The sequence below is a fragment of the Triturus cristatus genome, chromosome 5_1 (genome assembly GCF_964204655.1).
Source record: "Triturus cristatus chromosome 5_1, aTriCri1.1, whole genome shotgun sequence".
Taxonomy (NCBI): domain Eukaryota; kingdom Metazoa; phylum Chordata; class Amphibia; order Caudata; family Salamandridae; genus Triturus; species Triturus cristatus.
Genome location: NC_140587.1, coordinates 529955501 through 529973597, shown reverse-complemented (window position 1 = coordinate 529973597; position 18097 = coordinate 529955501). Strand labels below are relative to the sequence as shown.

At 40.0% G+C, this 18097-nt stretch overlaps 1 protein-coding gene across 10 annotated transcripts in view; it reads left to right on the top strand.

Moving 5' to 3' along the window:
• Positions 1–18097, top strand: part of ZFHX4 (zinc finger homeobox 4) — a 141302-nt gene that overhangs the window by 117375 nt on the left and 5830 nt on the right. For all 10 annotated transcript variants that reach the window (XM_085605400.1, XM_085605399.1, XM_085605406.1 and 7 more), the window contains 4 exons: positions 3243–3382; positions 4580–4780; positions 5797–5911; positions 8441–13825. In XM_085605400.1, the coding sequence (XP_085461526.1) occupies positions 3243–3382; positions 4580–4780; positions 5797–5911; positions 8441–13825 (5841 nt within the window). The remainder of the gene's footprint in view (positions 1–3242; positions 3383–4579; positions 4781–5796; positions 5912–8440; positions 13826–18097) is intronic.

Sequence of the window (18097 nt, the reverse complement as noted above, 5' to 3'; positions counted from 1 at the left end):
TTATGTCCTTTTTTCACCCACTTGTTTACGTGGCCCACCTAATATTGTGTTCTCCCGTGATGTATAACTATCCAGACAGGAAATAGTTTTGATTGTACTCTGCAGTGTCTTATTTACGTGAGTGTGCTTAGAAGTCATGCTGTGGTTTTAACTAAATGAAGTACTGAGCGTTCATAATAACTGCACAAGTACTTCTGTATAATTGGATGTTAATTTCGACTGTCTCACAAATCTAGTGTTGCAAGTCTTGCCAAAGACATCCCAGAAAACCAAAATTTGAATCTAATTCTTGACAAGTTAGACAGGAGAGCGCTGTACCCCTTCAGCGCCAGATGTGTTCGACAGGAAAGGATTAACGTGTTTAGTAACAGTATGGTTTTGTAAGCTGTTGTGCAGGGTTGCTTACCATATTTGGAGGACTTAGCTCTCAAAATGAGACATAACAGCATGCAAGATATATTTGCTGAATATTCATTCCGAGAAGGAAAGCCTAGCCAGGCCTCATTTACATTGTCATTTAAATGTAGTGCCACTTTAGATTAATTATAATCCAAATTACATCTCTTTGCAGTGCCGGAATTAATGTAGAGTTTATCCAGATTAATATATTTGCATTGAAAATGCTATTTGTCTCTGCCATGTCTAAGGGGAGAACTTTTTTAATGAGCTAGTAAACAGAATGAAAAGATGGAAATGAAAGTTAATTATTGGAATGAAAATTAGCCTTCCATGCCAGTCCAATCAGAGAGAATACCAATAAATGTATTTTGAAAAATTATTTGCAGTTGACTAACATGACAGAAATTGTCAAATGTCTTAAATTATGTTAATAATTCTGATTAAATGTCTACATACTAATACATATTATATTTGTGTCCACCACATTTGAAGAAAACACTTCTCTAGAAGATGGCTTTTGATTTTTCTTTTCTTTCCTTTTTTTGAAGAATATGAAACCATATGAATACACTCTTCCTACATAGGTGTAGAGAGCACACAGCCTTTTGTATTCATTCACGCTGGGGCACTTTATTTTTGAGTGCACTCTCAGCTCTTTGAAACATCTCCAGTGCGAGGCGGGTTCAGGTGGCTGGGAGGGAGCTCCTATTTGCCTATATATGAGTTGAACAATTGTAGAAATCAAATGCTCACTCTAGATACTGCTTTGTCATCCCTTAGGTTCACTGCATCCCTTTGCGCTTACGTTGTTAATGATATTAAACATGGCTGAGGAGTAAAAACGCATGTGTAAAATTCAGCACTCTTTCTAACACTCCATTAAACATGACTGAGGTGTGACATTGGCCCTGTCACCGAGCCGCAGGATCCGGACAGGACCCGCCTTCACAGCATATCAGAATGTCCGTGGATAAGAGTGCGTAAACTACTTCCCTTACTCATAAATGCGTTTGTAAATCAGCCCCACTGTAATCATGGAAGAAGTAAACCTTTTACTCCTTAGGAAAGATCAGCTCTCATTAGTGAAGAGTTTATGTCCTAATTCTGATTTGTAATAGCTTGCAATTTATATCTTGTGATGTAATCACCTCATAGGTGTGATCCCCAGAAATATCTTCATTTTTCCTTCCTGCGCAGGCACAGGCTTCGTTGCGGGATTCTAGACTTATGTAGATGCCAAATCAGAAAGGTCCATGCCCTCTGGTCTTGTCCAGTGCAAGTGCAAATACTTATGCCCAAAGAAAACAGAAAAAGAAGTTTGTAACCAAAGGCATGCAAAGCCAGCTAAACACGGCATTATTTGCTAGGAATGCCACTGTGAAATATCAAGAGAGACACATTGTGTTTATTGAAGATTCGTGGAGATCAAAAACACGGGATCGGAAAAACCCTGCACATTCTGCAGTGACACCTGAAATTGCGAGCCTTTCCTAGTCTGTAGACACTGGAATATGCAATCTGTTTTCTCAACACAGTAAATGTTTTTGTTTTGCTTGAAACTGTTCATTTCGAGGGATTCAAAGTGTTTTCTGCTCAGCCTCGACCATGTTTCTCGAACGGCGCTCTTATTACCTTAAATTAAAACTCTTATTTTCAAATGAGGTTCAATTTGTTTATGTGCACGAACCTTGTGTGTGCTAAAAATGCATTGGGCACATCTTCATGCACAGCATCCAATCAGATTACCGCTGCACTGTAAATTTACAAAGGGCCTGATAGCAATCAATAGCTTAGCTTCATTGCATTTCAAGATGTATTTGCACCCAGTTGTCCAGTGATAGTGTCCTCATCCTGGAAATAATTTAGTTGCAAATTGACTGGAAGATGGTGAAAATTGAAAGTTAAAATTAGAAATGCTCATAATAAACAGAAGAAAAAAGGTCAGGCGATGCCTCGCTGCGATGAGATTGCAATGGTTGGTAAATGAGGTTCTGTGTTTGTCGTGCAGTGTATGTGACATGCCTACCCAATGCTGCGGTAATATCCAGCCTAGCAGAAGAGATTATCTTGCAAATTGATGCTGGGAAGAATTTTCCGATGGCTGGGAAATTAGAATTGGACTCTTCCTTTGATATATGCAGGCCCTTTCCCTACATTTCATAGCCAGTTCAGGTAATATTTGTAAACAGCATTGTACACACAGCGTCTACATCAAGTGCACAGAGCAATTACTGGGTTGAGATTTCAATGTTTAATAATTCTCTGATTACTGAAGAGGTGCTCTCAACCAAAGTGCTTTAATGCATGTCCTATATTTAGCTTTTATGTTCTAGTTGGATATGTGTCTTCCATTTAAAATACCAGACACAGCGGCATTTTCTTTTTTGTCAAGGAGGCGTTTAGTACTAAGCGAGCTCTATGGCTCTGGAAGACACCTTTATCAAGTTAGCAAATACAAACAATAAACATTTATCAGAACAAAGGTTTTTTACTTTGCCATTGAGTATGGAAACAGTAACGTAGGTAAATACATGCAGATCATGTTTTCTCATGCTAAATCCTGTGTTCAGAGAAATCCTGGGGTGTTTTACAGAAAGAAAGCTAGTGAGTACTTTTTCAAAGCACCTTGCGGTTTTGTACCTGAACAAAGACGAGAAATCCATTTTGAAAATGTGGGACTGTACCACGGTGTCTGCTTTTGCATTTTTGAGGACTGACAAAAATATACTTTTTCCCAGTAATCCATCACATTTGCTTTGAATCCCAGCTTTTTCAAAACCAAACTTTCTTTTGACTATTGCCATTGATGCTTCTTTGACATTGTTACAATTTTCTTTGTTTAGTGACAAGAACTCATGCGTCCGAGAAAGAAGCCCAAGCAAATGCAGTTGCCGGAAAGCGCCATATAGCACTGGCTAAAGAAGAGGATCCTGCATCAAAAAGAACTAGGTCTATAGAGGACAATAAACATTTTCAAGAACAGGTACTTTAATGTTTCCTTAAGTGACATGCTCGATTGTGGTTGGAATTCGAAAAATAAATGAATGATGGCTTCGCAGAGTACTTTTAATTGCTGTGTCTGATGCAAATCTGGATCATAGAAGCACGATGGTTAGGTTCCATATTGGAATTAATAAAAATAAAATAGAAATGAAGATCAAAAACTAGAAGTTAGCATAAACGGACAAGAATCAACAGATTTTCTATGGTTCCACATAATTAAATGTAGTGTCTTCCAGCCTTATTTACTGATTGTGCAGAAAAGGAAATTTATTCCCTGCCACTCCACACCATCCAGCTGTGATCGTCACTCCATTAGAGCGAGTACCAGAATACTCTTGCATTCCTATTAAGGAGAGCATTCTAAGTCTACTAGGGACTGTCAATGGTCCATCAGTAGAGTACACGGCCAGGGGGACGGTACAGCAGTCGCCATTCTCCCTTACCACTTTACTGCTCTGCTTCCAGCTCTCAAATTGCTGATGGAAAGAAGGCTCCTGGTGCAGGTTGCCAGAAGTACTGGTACATAGTGCTGTTCTGATCCTCACCAATACTGACCCAAGTGACTGGGTGTCTGATACCTCTGCTGATGAACATATAACTAGTCTGAAGCTCAATACCTCACCTTGAGAATTGTCATGCTTTTGAGACCCTACTATCTTGAGGAGTCAATACTTTAAAATGTCAGTTATTCTTGGGCCCTGCTTCTCCTACACTAGCCTGACAGGTACTTAAAAAAGTATTTTGTGTGATTCATAGGATGACATAGTATGCAGCAGTTTGAATCACAAAGCCTCCTAGCAACTTTCCAACCAGTATTGAGGTGCTTGGAAATGGTTCAAATGATGGTATTCCATAGCAGACTTCTTCAGCATACTCATTCCATTGGTAAGACTAGACTTCATTTGCAAAAGCACATTGAGTGGGATTCTCCAATCAGGTGTTTATTTTGATATATTGATGTTCTTTCAACCAATGTTTTCAAAATCTTGGCAGAAATGCATAGTACTGCTTAATTCAGAGATTTATTTTTCTGAATGTGGTAAGTTTTTATAACCAATCAATGCAATTGTCATCTCTCATGGTCTTGTGCCAATCATTTTTTATTTATTTTACCCTCTTAGCAAACTGCTTCATGAGATAGTAGCAACCCTAACATTTTCTTGTCCTGTTCTTTCAGTTCTACCAATGTCCTTATTGTAACTACAACAGCAAAGACCCAAATCGGATCCAGATGCATATCCTGTCGCAACATTCCATGCAGCCTGTGATATGCTGTCCTCTCTGCCAAGATGTCCTCAGCAACAAAATGCATCTCCAACTCCATCTGACCCACCTGCACAGTGTGTCTCCAGACTGTGTGGAAAAGCTGATAATGACGGTAAGGACGTGAACACAGTAATTTACCTCAAACTATTAGAGAAAAACAGTTTTCAAAACATTCACTTGTATTTTAGGATTATAGACTTTGTAGATAATAGGTAAATTCTGCTTTATATACGTGTGATAATATTTGGTAATTTCTACTGAGGCTCACATCATATAGCCTGTTCTTCATAACCTCAGAACAAGTGAAAGATGCGAAAGAGTCATCTACGCTCACCAGTAATAGCTAAACAATTGCACAATGATATGGAAGAAATAAGGCTCCTTGTTCTTCCCTTAATTTCCAGCAATAATACAGTTTAATCCTTGATAAGACAGTATATGGTAAAACACAGAGGTATCCATTTGCTGTTCTCGAACTCATTGATTTGGTGGAGTGGGGTGTACTCTTGTGGCTTAGTTTTCAGGAAAAAGCTATTGAGGTTGTGCTTGGGGGCATGTGAGGTCAAGTTCCAATATTTGTGTCTGGCAGCTGGGAATCTCTTTTCTTGGACGGTTGACCGGTTGGAGCACAATGCTTCCATCACTTTACATTGTGATAGAGGCGTAGGTGAATGCAGTTGGGGTGGCTGATATTTGTGCCTACTGAAGAGTTTCTAAGGAATCAACAGCCACTTACATCTGCATCATAAAATGTATACAGTATTGAAATGCATATTTCTTGTATTGGCAAATCTTTGATGTCAGAGAAGGGAGTTGGAGAATTAAAGTTTTTCTTCAGGTTTGCCACATCCTAGGGTGTGCAAACAGTAGCCTTGAAATTGATGCATGACTGCAAATCTGTATATTGGTAGATATCCATCAAGGCATGTTTTCGCTTCCAAACTTCAACACTTGACAGTTTAACTCCAGTAATCCCTACTATCAATCCCTTTTACTGCCCACCAGAATTACAAATTAAACAAATTCATATTCGCATTTTAAAATGCCATAAAGATGCTGATTCATATATGTGTTGATTGTCTTTCACACAACATATGATATTTTATCTGTTGTTTTATATAATTGCAGGTTTCAGGACCAGATGTGGTGATGCCCAACAGCATGTTGGTGCCACCAGCTGCTTCAGAAAAGGCAGAGCATGACAGTCAAGCTATCAAAACAGAAGGATTGGGGAAGTCTTCAGGTACGTCAGTTGTCCTATCTCTGTGTGTGTTGGAGGCGTAGTGGGTCAGGGAATTTATGTTTTCTAAATGTAAAGCAACAGAGCACATTAGAAGAGAAGTGATGAAAGAAATGGCCAAGAAGATCTTGCTTGTAGGCGTGTTTGCTCTCTTCCAGCAGTATGCATATTTGGTGGACATGGCCATGTTTACATGGGTGTTCCTTGAAGAGATTAAACTTCAGTGATCTGAGGAGTGACGCTGCTTGTCAAATCTGAATTGTGATAGAGTTTCAGATCCTTAAAGCATAGCAGGATTAGGCCACAATTAAAAACAAATTTGGTTTAAAGTTGTTGCACTGTCCCCAGTGGCAGCTGGCACGGATCAGGCGTGGGGTGAAAAAATAAAATAAAACACTTAGCCATCCCTCCTCCGTCTTCTCTCCATCGCTTCTATTTCTGGAATGGAAGCAGGAAGCACACACGCTCCCTTAAGCCAATCGCAACACTGCTGTCACCATGACAGTAGGATCGTGACCACGCAGACGGGCTGGGATCCTGCGCATGTTCTCCACCCAGGCTGTGTATTACAGCCCGGTGCAGAACATGCTAAGAGCTCATTATTGTTTGGCCAGCAAAAGATGGTTAGCCAAGCCGTCATGCACACTTAGAAAATGCCCCAACCACTCCTCCCTCTGCTCTGTGAGCAGCCCAGCCGCACCCACCCCGCAAAACTGCTTCAGCAGAAAAAACTAAAAGGAAAATAACATTGTGTTATTATCATTTTATTTTTCCTTTTTGGAAATGCTGAAAAGCAGTAGGTTGATGCTCCCCTTCCTTAGTGGGGGAGCCTCCACTGACTGTCCCAGCTGTGTGTTTGCCACGTTATATATTGACTTTGAAAGAGTTCATTTAATAAATCTGAATTCTGCTCCCTTGGGATAACTCCTATATTGGAGTAGATTTCCTTCTTTGACAGATGTTGAAAAAATCCTAGGAGTTCGTTAGGCAGCACCCCTTCCACATTTGAAGAATTTCACAGGCAAATGTGCCTGTGAGATACGTATTGGCACATTTTACTTATTTGCTACAGGGGGAGGTATCTTTCACTCGCAAGAAGCACCTTCCATTACACTTTTACATTTCCCACTCTGGAAACACATACTCCTTTCTTTTACTGTAGCCTATTTGCTTGTGTTTCCAGTGTGGCAAACTACCTACAGGAGGTATGTGAATACCCAGTTCATGGGCGTTCTCCTACTACTGCCGGGCGCCCCACCTTGAATTGACCTCAGTCCCACCCCTAATTCTGCACTTATGAATGCAGCAATTCTGCCACTCTGGCTGAGTTTTATGTACCGCGAACTCAACCAGAAGGTATCAGAGCGCTTTACATGAGCACCAGTTGCGTTACAGATGTACACATTCATTTAGTTAGGCACAGGGAAATTAAGTGATTTGCCCAGAATCATAGGATGTTGAGCATCACAGCCGAGACTCGAACCCGTTTCCCCAGCTTCAAGGTCGACCGCTCTAGCCATTAGGACACACCCTCCCTATTCGTAAGTGCTCCCTACCAAAATAAAATTACACCAGCCCTTATTCTTTGAACCAAAGGGTTTAGTTATACACTTGAGAAGTGCTTTGGCATGAAAAGGTCCATAGTTCTAGTCAGAAATCAATCGGCAAGGTGTTGGCGGTTCACTAGCACCATTGTAAGTTTAAATTGGAAAAATGAAATATGCACCTCATGCACGAGTGAATGTTTGTTTCAAACTGTCAATGGAAATGTGAAATTTATGTGTAGATATCTTTCTCACTTGCCCTATTTCCAAAGCTTTGTGGAAGATGGCATTAGGAAGTATTTCCAGACTACCCAGACATTCACTGCTATGCAGAGATGCACTTGATGAATCGAAGTTTGTCTGTATATTATCACTGCAAAAACCTAAGTTCAAAGTGAAGTTATGGATAGCTTTGGTATAACACCTCAACATATGTTTAAAAAAATCTGCTAAATATACACAGCTGAAGAGCAGTCATGGTTACAAATGAAACCCAAAAAACTACTGAAATTCATAAGTTATGGTTTGGGGCACAATCCATAGCTCAAAAAACAACCATACAAATCATAACTCGCACACCAAATGCAATGCTTATGGCTTCACCCTTAATGAAAGATGCAAGCGCAAATGCTGTAAATCATCTTGCAGATGAGAGCGCTTATGACATTATCCTTATCACTCTGACAGAGACCACTATGAATGTATGACTGTTTGATTATGTGTTGCTTTTGTCTAATTACATTTCACTTGCTGTTGTTATTTATTGGCATAAAGATTGTTAGTTTATAATCATTGCATTGGTGTGTGATTTATGGCTGTTATGCGACCCCATGATCTATTTTTTCAAAGACAGTATTGTCCTGCCACACCTGTTATATCTGTGGACAGAGGTGTAAGGTGCATTACTATTGATAAGTGATTATAGTCAATTTTTCAGTATTTGTCTAAATATTGTAATCTACAATTTTACCTGTGTTCACTTTTAAAGGTGAGAGTCCAGTTGATGAGAAGAACATCCCAGCCCTAGAGCCTCCGAAGACTTTCACAGATATCAAAAGTGAGGTGCAGAACCCATCGAAGGATCTGACAGATGCATCAGAATGGAGTAAGATTGGCAACAAGGATTCCAGGGTCTCAGAGTCACCGCACGACCCTTTAAACGAACAACAGAAGAGACAGCAGCTCTCAGTGTCTGATCGCCATGTTTATAAGTACCGCTGCAATCATTGTAGCTTGGCTTTTAAGACTATGCAGAAGCTTCAGATACATTCCCAGTATCACGCTATTCGGGCTGCTACCATGTGTAGTCTTTGCCAGCGTAGCTTTCGTACATTCCTGGCTTTAAAAAAACACTTGGAAACAGGCCACCCTGAACTCAGTGAGGTTGAAATCCAACAACTGTATGCATCCCTGCCGGTGAACGGGGAACTCTGGGCTGAAAGCGAGAGCATGGCACAAGAGGATCACACACTAGAGCAAGAGATGGACAGAGACTATGAGATGGACCAGGAAGGAAAAGCAAGCCCTGTCGGTAGTGATAGCAGCTCAATTCCTGACGAAATGGGCTCAGAACCAAAGCGGACCTTACCTTTTAGAAAAGGGCCAAATTTTACAATGGAGAAATTCCTGGACCCATCTCGTCCATACAAATGTACAGTTTGTAAAGAGTCTTTCACCCAAAAAAACATTCTCCTCGTCCATTATAATTCAGTGTCTCATTTACACAAACTGAAAAAGGTTCTGCAAGAAGCATCAAGTCCAGTTCCTCAAGAGACCAACAGCAGCACTGACAACAAACCCTACAAATGCAGCATTTGCAATGTTGCCTATAGCCAAAGTTCTACATTAGAAATTCATATGAGATCTGTTCTTCACCAGACTAAAGCAAGGGCTGCAAAACTAGAACCAAGTAATAACATTACATCTGGTAGCTCTGCAGCAGTGAACATTAGTAGCCCTGGCCAAGGGGTACCCGACTCTCCGAGCTTACCAGCAGTTAACAGCAAGGACACCCATATAGATGCCAAAGAGTTAAACAAAAAGCAAGCTCCTGAAGTTATCCCTTCGCAGCTTACACATCATCTACCCCAGTCACCAGCACAGCTTCAAATGCAAATTCAGCATGAACTGCAGCAGCAAGCTGCATTCTTTCAACCCCAGTTTCTAAACCCAGCATTTCTGCCTCACTTTCCAATGACACCTGAAGCTTTAATGCAGTTCCAACAGCCTCAGTTTCTTTTTCCTTTTTACATTCCTGGAACAGAATTCAGCCTGAATCCTGAATTAGGTTTGCCTGGGTCTGCCGCATTTGGAATGCCAGGCATGGGAAGCATGGCTGGATCACTACTGGAAGATTTGAAGTTGCAGATACAGACACAACATCAAGTTGGGCAAACCCAGCTACAGATTCTGCAACAACAAGCACAACAGTATCAAGCTTCACAGCCCCAAATGCAATCCCAGAAACAGCAACAACACCACATGAGCAGGTTGATAAAACAGGAGCAGACAAGCATGTCTGGTGTAGAAAGCCAATTAATGAAGGATGTTCAGTCATACAAAGAAGCAGACGAGGTGTTGGAAAAACAAGATAAGCCAAAGCATGATTCTACAAGTGAAAATGAAGCACTCAAGGATATCAAAGAAGCTAAGAAACAAAAATCACCAGAACCACTTATCCCACCACCACGTATTGCGTCAGGTGCGCGAGGAAATGCAGCAAAAGCACTGCTGGAAAACTTTGGCTTTGAATTAGTAATCCAATATAATGAAAATAGGCAAAAGGTACAGAAAAAAGCCCAAACCGGTGAATGTGAGAACACAGACAAGTTGGAGTGTGTAACATGCGGTAAATTATTTTCAAACATTTTAATTTTAAAGAGTCACCAGGAACACGTTCATGGACATTTTTTTCCATATGGAGAACTTGAAAAGTTTGCCTGTCAATACAGAGAGGCTTATGACAAACTGTACCCAATTGCTCCCTTGTCCCCAGAAACACCACCACCACCCCCACCTCCTCCTCCCCCACCACCACCCCCACCACCGCCGCCATCTGTTCCCCCTCAGGTGTCATCTGCTGGCACTGGAAAAATGCAAATCCCAACCCCTGCACCTTTGCAAGCCCCACCAACACCACCACCACCACCCCCTCCTCCACCACCACCACCACCACCTCCTCCCCCACCACCATCAGTCCCTCCTCAAATACAGTTGCCTGTTTCCTTAGATCTTCCTCTCTTTCCTCCCATTATGATGCAGTCAATGCAGCACCATTCCTTGCCCCCTCAACTTGCTCTGCACCTACCACCGATGGATGCTTTGTCAGCAGATCTAGCCCAGCTTTGTCAGCAGCAACTAGGATTGGATCCCAATTTTCTGCGTCATTCCCAGTTCAAGCGCCCACGTACAAGAATAACAGATGATCAGTTGAAAATCCTGCGCAATTATTTTGATATCAATAACTCCCCAAATGAAGAACAAATCCAAGAAATGGCAGACAAATCTGGCCTTTCCTTAAAGGTTATTAAGCATTGGTTTCGTAACACACTATTCAAAGAACGTCAGAGAAATAAAGATTCTCCATACAACTTTAGCAATCCTCCAATAACCGTATTGGAGGATATTAGGATTGAACCTCAGAACACTTCTTTAGAACATTACCGGTCTGATGCATCATTTGGCAAGAGGTCATCTAGAACTAGATTTACAGACTACCAACTTAGGGTATTGCAAGACTTTTTTGACACAAATGCTTACCCAAAGGATGATGAAATTGAACAGTTATCAACAGTTCTTAACTTACCCACTCGAGTTATTGTTGTTTGGTTCCAAAATGCACGTCAAAAAGCTCGCAAAACCTATGAAAATCAGGCTGATACTAAAGATGTTGAAAAACGAGAATTAACAAATGAGCGCTATATTCGAACTAGCAACATGCAGTATCAGTGTAAAAAATGCAGTGTTGTATTCCCACGAATTTTCGATTTGATAACACATCAAAAAAAGCTGTGTTACAAGGATGAAGATGAAGATTGTCAAGATGAAAGCCAAACTGAGGATTCAATGGATGCTTCAGACCAAATGATGCTAGGGCATTGTACAGTTGCTGGCCAATCCGATATCTCAAAGGCTTCAACAACAACAGCAGGAAACTCTTGTTCTGGCCCCAACAGTCCTTTACCGGCATCCCCCAAACAAGAATTAGGCAAAATGTCACCCATTCCTGATCCAGCACCAGAGAAACCAAAGCCAGTGGATGACACATCTAGCTGTCAAGCAGCTAAACCTGTACAGTCCGCGCCTACCACTTCCTCTGATCAGCAGCCTTTAGCACCACAGTCACAACACCAGAAACAATCCCCACCAGTAGCAAGGCCTCCTTCTAGATCTCAATCAACACCAGTTACTTCAAATCCGGTGCCAATGTCGGTGAACTCCATGCAAAATAGCCTACCTCCGCATATGTTACAATACCAATGTGATCAGTGTTCTGTTGCCTTCCCAAATCTAGAACTGTGGCAGGAGCACCAACACATGCATTTCTTAGCTGCCCAAAATCAATTTATTCACTCTCAGTTTTTAGAGAGACCAATGGACATGCCCTATATGATATTTGATCCTAATAGTCCTCTTATGGCAGGGCAGTTTCTAAATAGCTCTCTTGCTCAGATGCCACAACATACAAGCACCCCACATGCATCAAGCACAGCAACAGGTGGCTCACTAAAAAGAAAGCTCGATGACAAGGATGATAATAATTGCAGTGAGAAAGAGGGGGCTAATAGTGGAGAAGATCAACACAGAGACAAAAGATTAAGAACAACAATCACCCCGGAACAGCTAGAAATACTTTACGAAAAATATCTTTTAGATTCCAATCCTACACGTAAAATGTTAGATCACATTGCACGAGAGGTTGGGTTAAAAAAAAGAGTAGTACAGGTCTGGTTTCAGAATACACGAGCCAGGGAACGGAAAGGGCAGTTCCGTGCAGTAGGTCCCGCGCAGTCTCATAAGCGGTGTCCTTTCTGTAGAGCACTTTTTAAAGCAAAGTCTGCTTTAGAAAGTCACATTCGCTCTCGGCACTGGAATGAAGGAAAGCAGGCTGGTTACAGTTTACCATCAAGTCCATTAATATCAACAGAAGATGGAGGAGATAGTCCTCAAAAATGCATGTTTTTTGATTATCCTTCTTTCGTATTATCAAAAATGGAGCAGTCATGTGAAAATGAATTGGCTTCTACTGCATCAACCCCTGTTAGTAAAAATGCAGAACTATCACCGAAGAATCTTTTTAGCCCGTCTTCTTTCAAAGTAGAATGCAATGAGGACATTGAAAATTTGAATGCCCCTCCTGCTGATTCAGGATATGACCATCATAAAACAGACTTTGATGAGACCTCTTCAATTAACACCGCCATCAGTGATGCTACAACAGATGAGGGTAATAATGAGACTGAAAGCAACACTGGCAGTTCAAAGGATATGAAATCTGTAGTATCTCCCAAAGAACCAAAAGCACTGTCGAATGATACGTTGCCAAAAACAGCCACCACACCCACAAATGACAGTTGTGATGAAAAATATTTTTACTACTTAACAAGCCCATCTGTAGGTCTTAATGAAAAAGATGACTATGACCAAAGCTTTTATACAAATGATGACTATGATGATAATGCTGATCGTAGTGAGACTTCAAGCATGGCAGATCCTAGCTCACCAAATTCATTTGGATCAAACAATCCTTACAAATCCAAAAACAGTGATCGGCCAGGTCACAAACGCTTTAGAACACAAATGAGCAATCTCCAGTTGAAGGTTCTGAAAGCTTGCTTTTGTGATTATCGGACTCCCACCATGCAGGAGTGTGAAATGCTGGGAAATGAAATTGGTTTGCCAAAGCGAGTTGTTCAGGTATGGTTTCAGAATGCGCGAGCAAAAGAAAAGAAATTCAAAATAAACATTGGGAAACCTTTCATGGTTAATCAGAATGGGCCAGAGGGAACACAACCCCATTGCTCTCTTTGTGGGATGAGGAATTCTGCACGTGTGTCAATAAGAGATCATGTTTTTTCCAAACACCACATATCAAAAGTGAGGGAAACTGTAGGAAGTCAGCTTGATCGGGAAAAAGATTATTTAGCACCTACAACGGTTCGACAGTTGATGGCACAGCAAGAACTGGATCGTATGAAAAAAGCCACAGATGTTCTAGGTCTAACAGTGCAGCAACCAACCATGATGGATGGTGGTTCAATTCATGGTCTCAATCTCTCAGCAGCTTATTCTGGACTCCCTGGTCTGCCCCCGGTTCTTCTACCTGGAATGAACAACCCACCCACTTTAGCTGGATTTCAACAAAATTCAAACAGTAAGTCAAAATTTGTTGTTTCTTTACTTAGATTTTTGTTTAACGACAGTACCTTAAGTAGAGTACAAAACTTTGTGGGTTAGGTGGTATAAATCCACGCACAGTGTGTGTATGAAAGCTGTAGGACATATTGTGAAACTCTTTTTGTTTATCCATGTGCATGTTTTTGTCTTATTTTCTCACATGCATTCTGCAGCACACATAGAAAAAGACAATCACCTCTATTGATTGTTCTTGTGCACAATAGCAATCACCCCAAAAACGCAGACACCCTTGCACCATGGCACAAGGGTGCCTGCGTTGACGCATGGCAGCCATTTATGTGCCGGCTCAGGGGTGAAAGGGAAGGAATGCATTGTATCTAAAAGATACAGTGCTTTCCTGGCCTTTTCTTTTGATGTAGGTCAGTGCAGCAGGAAGATTAGTGATGCTCTCCTACGTCAAACGTTTGTAAATGAGGCACGTAGTACATATAAAAGTAATAATAAAATACCCGATTCGCAAAAGTATTTGTGTATCCATGCTTTATGTAACTTTGCAAATTCATTTACAAGTGCAAACTCATACCATTTCTACTTCGAAGAAAATTCACACCCTTTTTGATTCTAAGAATTAGGAATGGTATAAATGTGTACTCATAACTTTCAGAAATTTCACCACTAATACAGAATTTATATGTGAGAAGTTTTGCTTTCCGAGTTTGGTAATACCTGGAATATCTTGTAAAAGACTTTAAACTCCCAAATTCTCCAATCTGTGATTAGTTATCCACCCAGAAAATGGCGGGTGATTAACTCCTGTCTAGAGCATGAGTAAAGTTTTATCATCGGAATAGGGATGGAATAATGCCAAAATTGGGGAGCAGGTAGTACTGGCTTCCACACAGCACAGCACATTTTCTCCACTGAGAGACAAAAGTTTGAATTGACTTTAGTTGGACATTTCTGGATATGTGGAAATGCTCAAGTACCTCTGTTTGCCTAAATGGCTACTCATATGAGTACTCCTGGGAGCTTGCAACAGTCACAGCCTCCCATGAGAAATAGTGGAATTAATTAACAATTCAATGAAAGTCACACATTTTCTCAAACGCTATGCATAATCCTAGGGTCATATATTTCTGACTTTTAGTCGCGAAGTTTTCTGAGTGGCTCCCAGATTTTCTGCTATGCTTGTGATTAACTCTGCTATAACACAACAACAAAAGGCAACTGCAAGGAACTCTTTTTGAAACTGTTTTTGCAAAATGCAAAATCAGCTTGTAGAGTTGCATATCTTACATTGTGTGCATTGTTGCATCTGTCCATGTACATTGCACACTTTCACTCTTAAAAACAGATAAAGGGGTTCAGAGTTCTTGAACATGTGTTTATGGTTGAGAAATTTAGGTGTAAGTGAGCGAGAAAGTAGAATCTCTTAACTAGTGCACCAAGAAGAATTAGAGACACACGTTTTAAAAGGTTCTCACTCACACGTAGCAATATAAAACCCGTCTGTATTAAAATTTTGCAGATTCTTGATGTATACTCATATATGTTGTGTATGTAATTTATGTTGGACTCAGCAAACCCCAAGTACAAATCTTCGTTGGTCACTTGCATGTGCTCCCATGCGAGGTGTTAATGATTTTCGCTACATTTTAGCAATTACACATTTTCATGCAGTTTATAACTTTGCGTAAACTTTAGCATCTGCCTTGTAAAACTCCATTTTGTGAAAGATTGCTAGATACACGCAGGAGTGGTATAAGGTATATGAATTTATCTCCATAGAAACAAATCGCCCATTATACTGTGCCATCTGATAGTGTCAGATTTGCATTTGTGATATGTGAACATTTGTTCGACAGATACATTTTTATTGGTAAATACAAATAATGACATAACTTTCTGATGTGTGGGTGTGCACTGCAAATTTTTTAAAAATTGCTGTTAATATAAGGTTCATAAAAAACCCCAAAGGCTACACACTTAAGTCTATGAACATCCTACATTCATTTATGGGCGCCTAACCCTAAAGTATTGCTGCTGATAGACTGTCAGATGTTTTACGGTAACTTCAAAGTGTAAATGAATGCACTTCAGATTTTTTTTTCTACTCCAGCTGGAAGATAGTGTTTTTTAGGTAAAAGAAACAGCTTCCCAAACAAACTATGTTTTATTGAGATGTTTGAGGTTTTTTTACACCCAAATTAAACTAGACCTTTTTTGTAATAACTGTGGGCGCATACAGTGAAAGTGATATACCATTGGAAGGCCTTAGGCGTAGCTACTATTTACTTAACAACACCAATGCTAAGGGCATCCTTGTTCCACTTTGAATTCTGTCAAATATCAGCATTGCTGGTGTACGCATTGTTGTTTGCAGTTGCAGAAGTCATTCAGTCTGATACACAGCTATCACAAATACATCTTTTTGGGCACTTAAATTGCATAAAGGTGTACAAACCTCGCTGTAAATCAATCCTCATGTATTTTTGGAAGTTATTTTCTTCTGTAGAATCCATTGCGAAGAGGTAAAGTGACAGATGTACTTTAGAAAAGGCATCAAATGGTTATGACATTTTTCATTTATGCAGTAGTTTATTCCCGTCTTAGGTACAGCTTTACAGTGCAGCTGTCTGCAAGAGTTATTGTTACTATTTCTTTAGAATACTCATAAAATGGGCGTTGGTTCTACCTAGAGCAGTATAAAGGAGTATCACTCGCTCACCCCATGCAACTGGCTATTTTTCCATTGTTCCACCTTCCTCGCAATGCTTCCATTGGGATGCTTGTTGGACTATTTTACATCTGAAAAGACACATTCATTTCTTTGTCTTCTATATCCCCTATGTACAAAAAGCAAATATCTATTTTTTCACCCTGCATTGGCAAAGCCAGTAAGAAATTCTTTAATATGATAAACAGCATTAGTGCATGCAGCAACTGTAAAAAGTTGTTGTAATTGGCTGTGTTTTTTGCATGTGGTGCAACACTAAAGCGAAGAATACTGACTTTTCCAATTCTTCCCTAATGATTGGTAGGTAGATAGATGTCATTTTCTCGCAGAAATTGGGATGGTTTGTGTAATTGTCAAAAGTTGTGAAAATGTATTCATAATGTAAAGTTTTAAAAGCTTGAATCTAAAAGTGTTCGCACTACCATTCTTCCGTTGAGTATATCTGTATTTATATGCTCAGTGATGAACTGTGCAGAAAAAAAAACCTTATAGATACCTTATTTCTTTCAATGTATTTGTATTTCCTTCTCATTATTGTATGTGACTATTTAATGCCTATTATCTTAGTACCCTTCACCTTCAGTTTATCACTTTGAACTTAAATTACTTAAAATGTATGTTATTAAGTAAGCTGATAACTATTGCTTGTGAAATGTTCCTGCATCTTTCAACCCTCATTACATTCGTTTTCTGTAACCATGTAAGTGTGAGAAATGTGCTTTAAAAGACTTTTGAAAGGATTGTGAATCTTTCATGACCTAAAGGTATCATTTGACTTTTGGTATATCATATAAAACTATCAATAGACATTCAATGAACATTTTGCACCCCTATGTGTTATGTAGAGGCATAAACAGTTTATTTTATGTTTGTAAATACTCAGTCCTGATTCTATGAATCAAGATTTGTGAAGTTTACATGATTGTAAATTTCATTTGCTCAAGTAGAAACCTCTTAAGTGGTAGATATATAAATTCCTCTTAAGGCCCACAATTTACAATTGTTTTTTGATATTCATGAAAGAGTTTCTGGCATTTTCCACACTGGAAGCAGGCAGGAAACTACCACTGCACAAAACACAATTGTTTTTTTCCAAGGTCTGAAAGGGAAGTGAATAGGGAGAGAGTTTGCCGTATGAGAATTTATTTATCCTGAGGTGAAAAAACGACATTTTTGGAAATGTTCAAAATGCACTGATTTTTTCCCCCTAAAACTGATTAGGGTTAAGAGGGTTGGGAGTACGGAGCAGTAGGCCTAGGCCCAGGCCTGGAAATCTAAGAATGCCAAAGAAAGCCAAGCATAACCCTTTGGAGTTCTAGGAAGTAAAATGTTGTCAGGCCTACTCACGAACATTCACACTTTTTTAAAGTATTATTTTTAATGAGCCTCGGGGCGTAATATCAACTATTTTAGAGTATTGTGGTATGCTAAGTGCATAAGTTAAACTTTGCATACAGTGTTAAGGTATTTTAGAAACAGACTGAGAGGAAAACAGGAAATACCCAAAAGGTAATCCAAGGGAATTGATTCTCCCATGACTATAAATTAGAG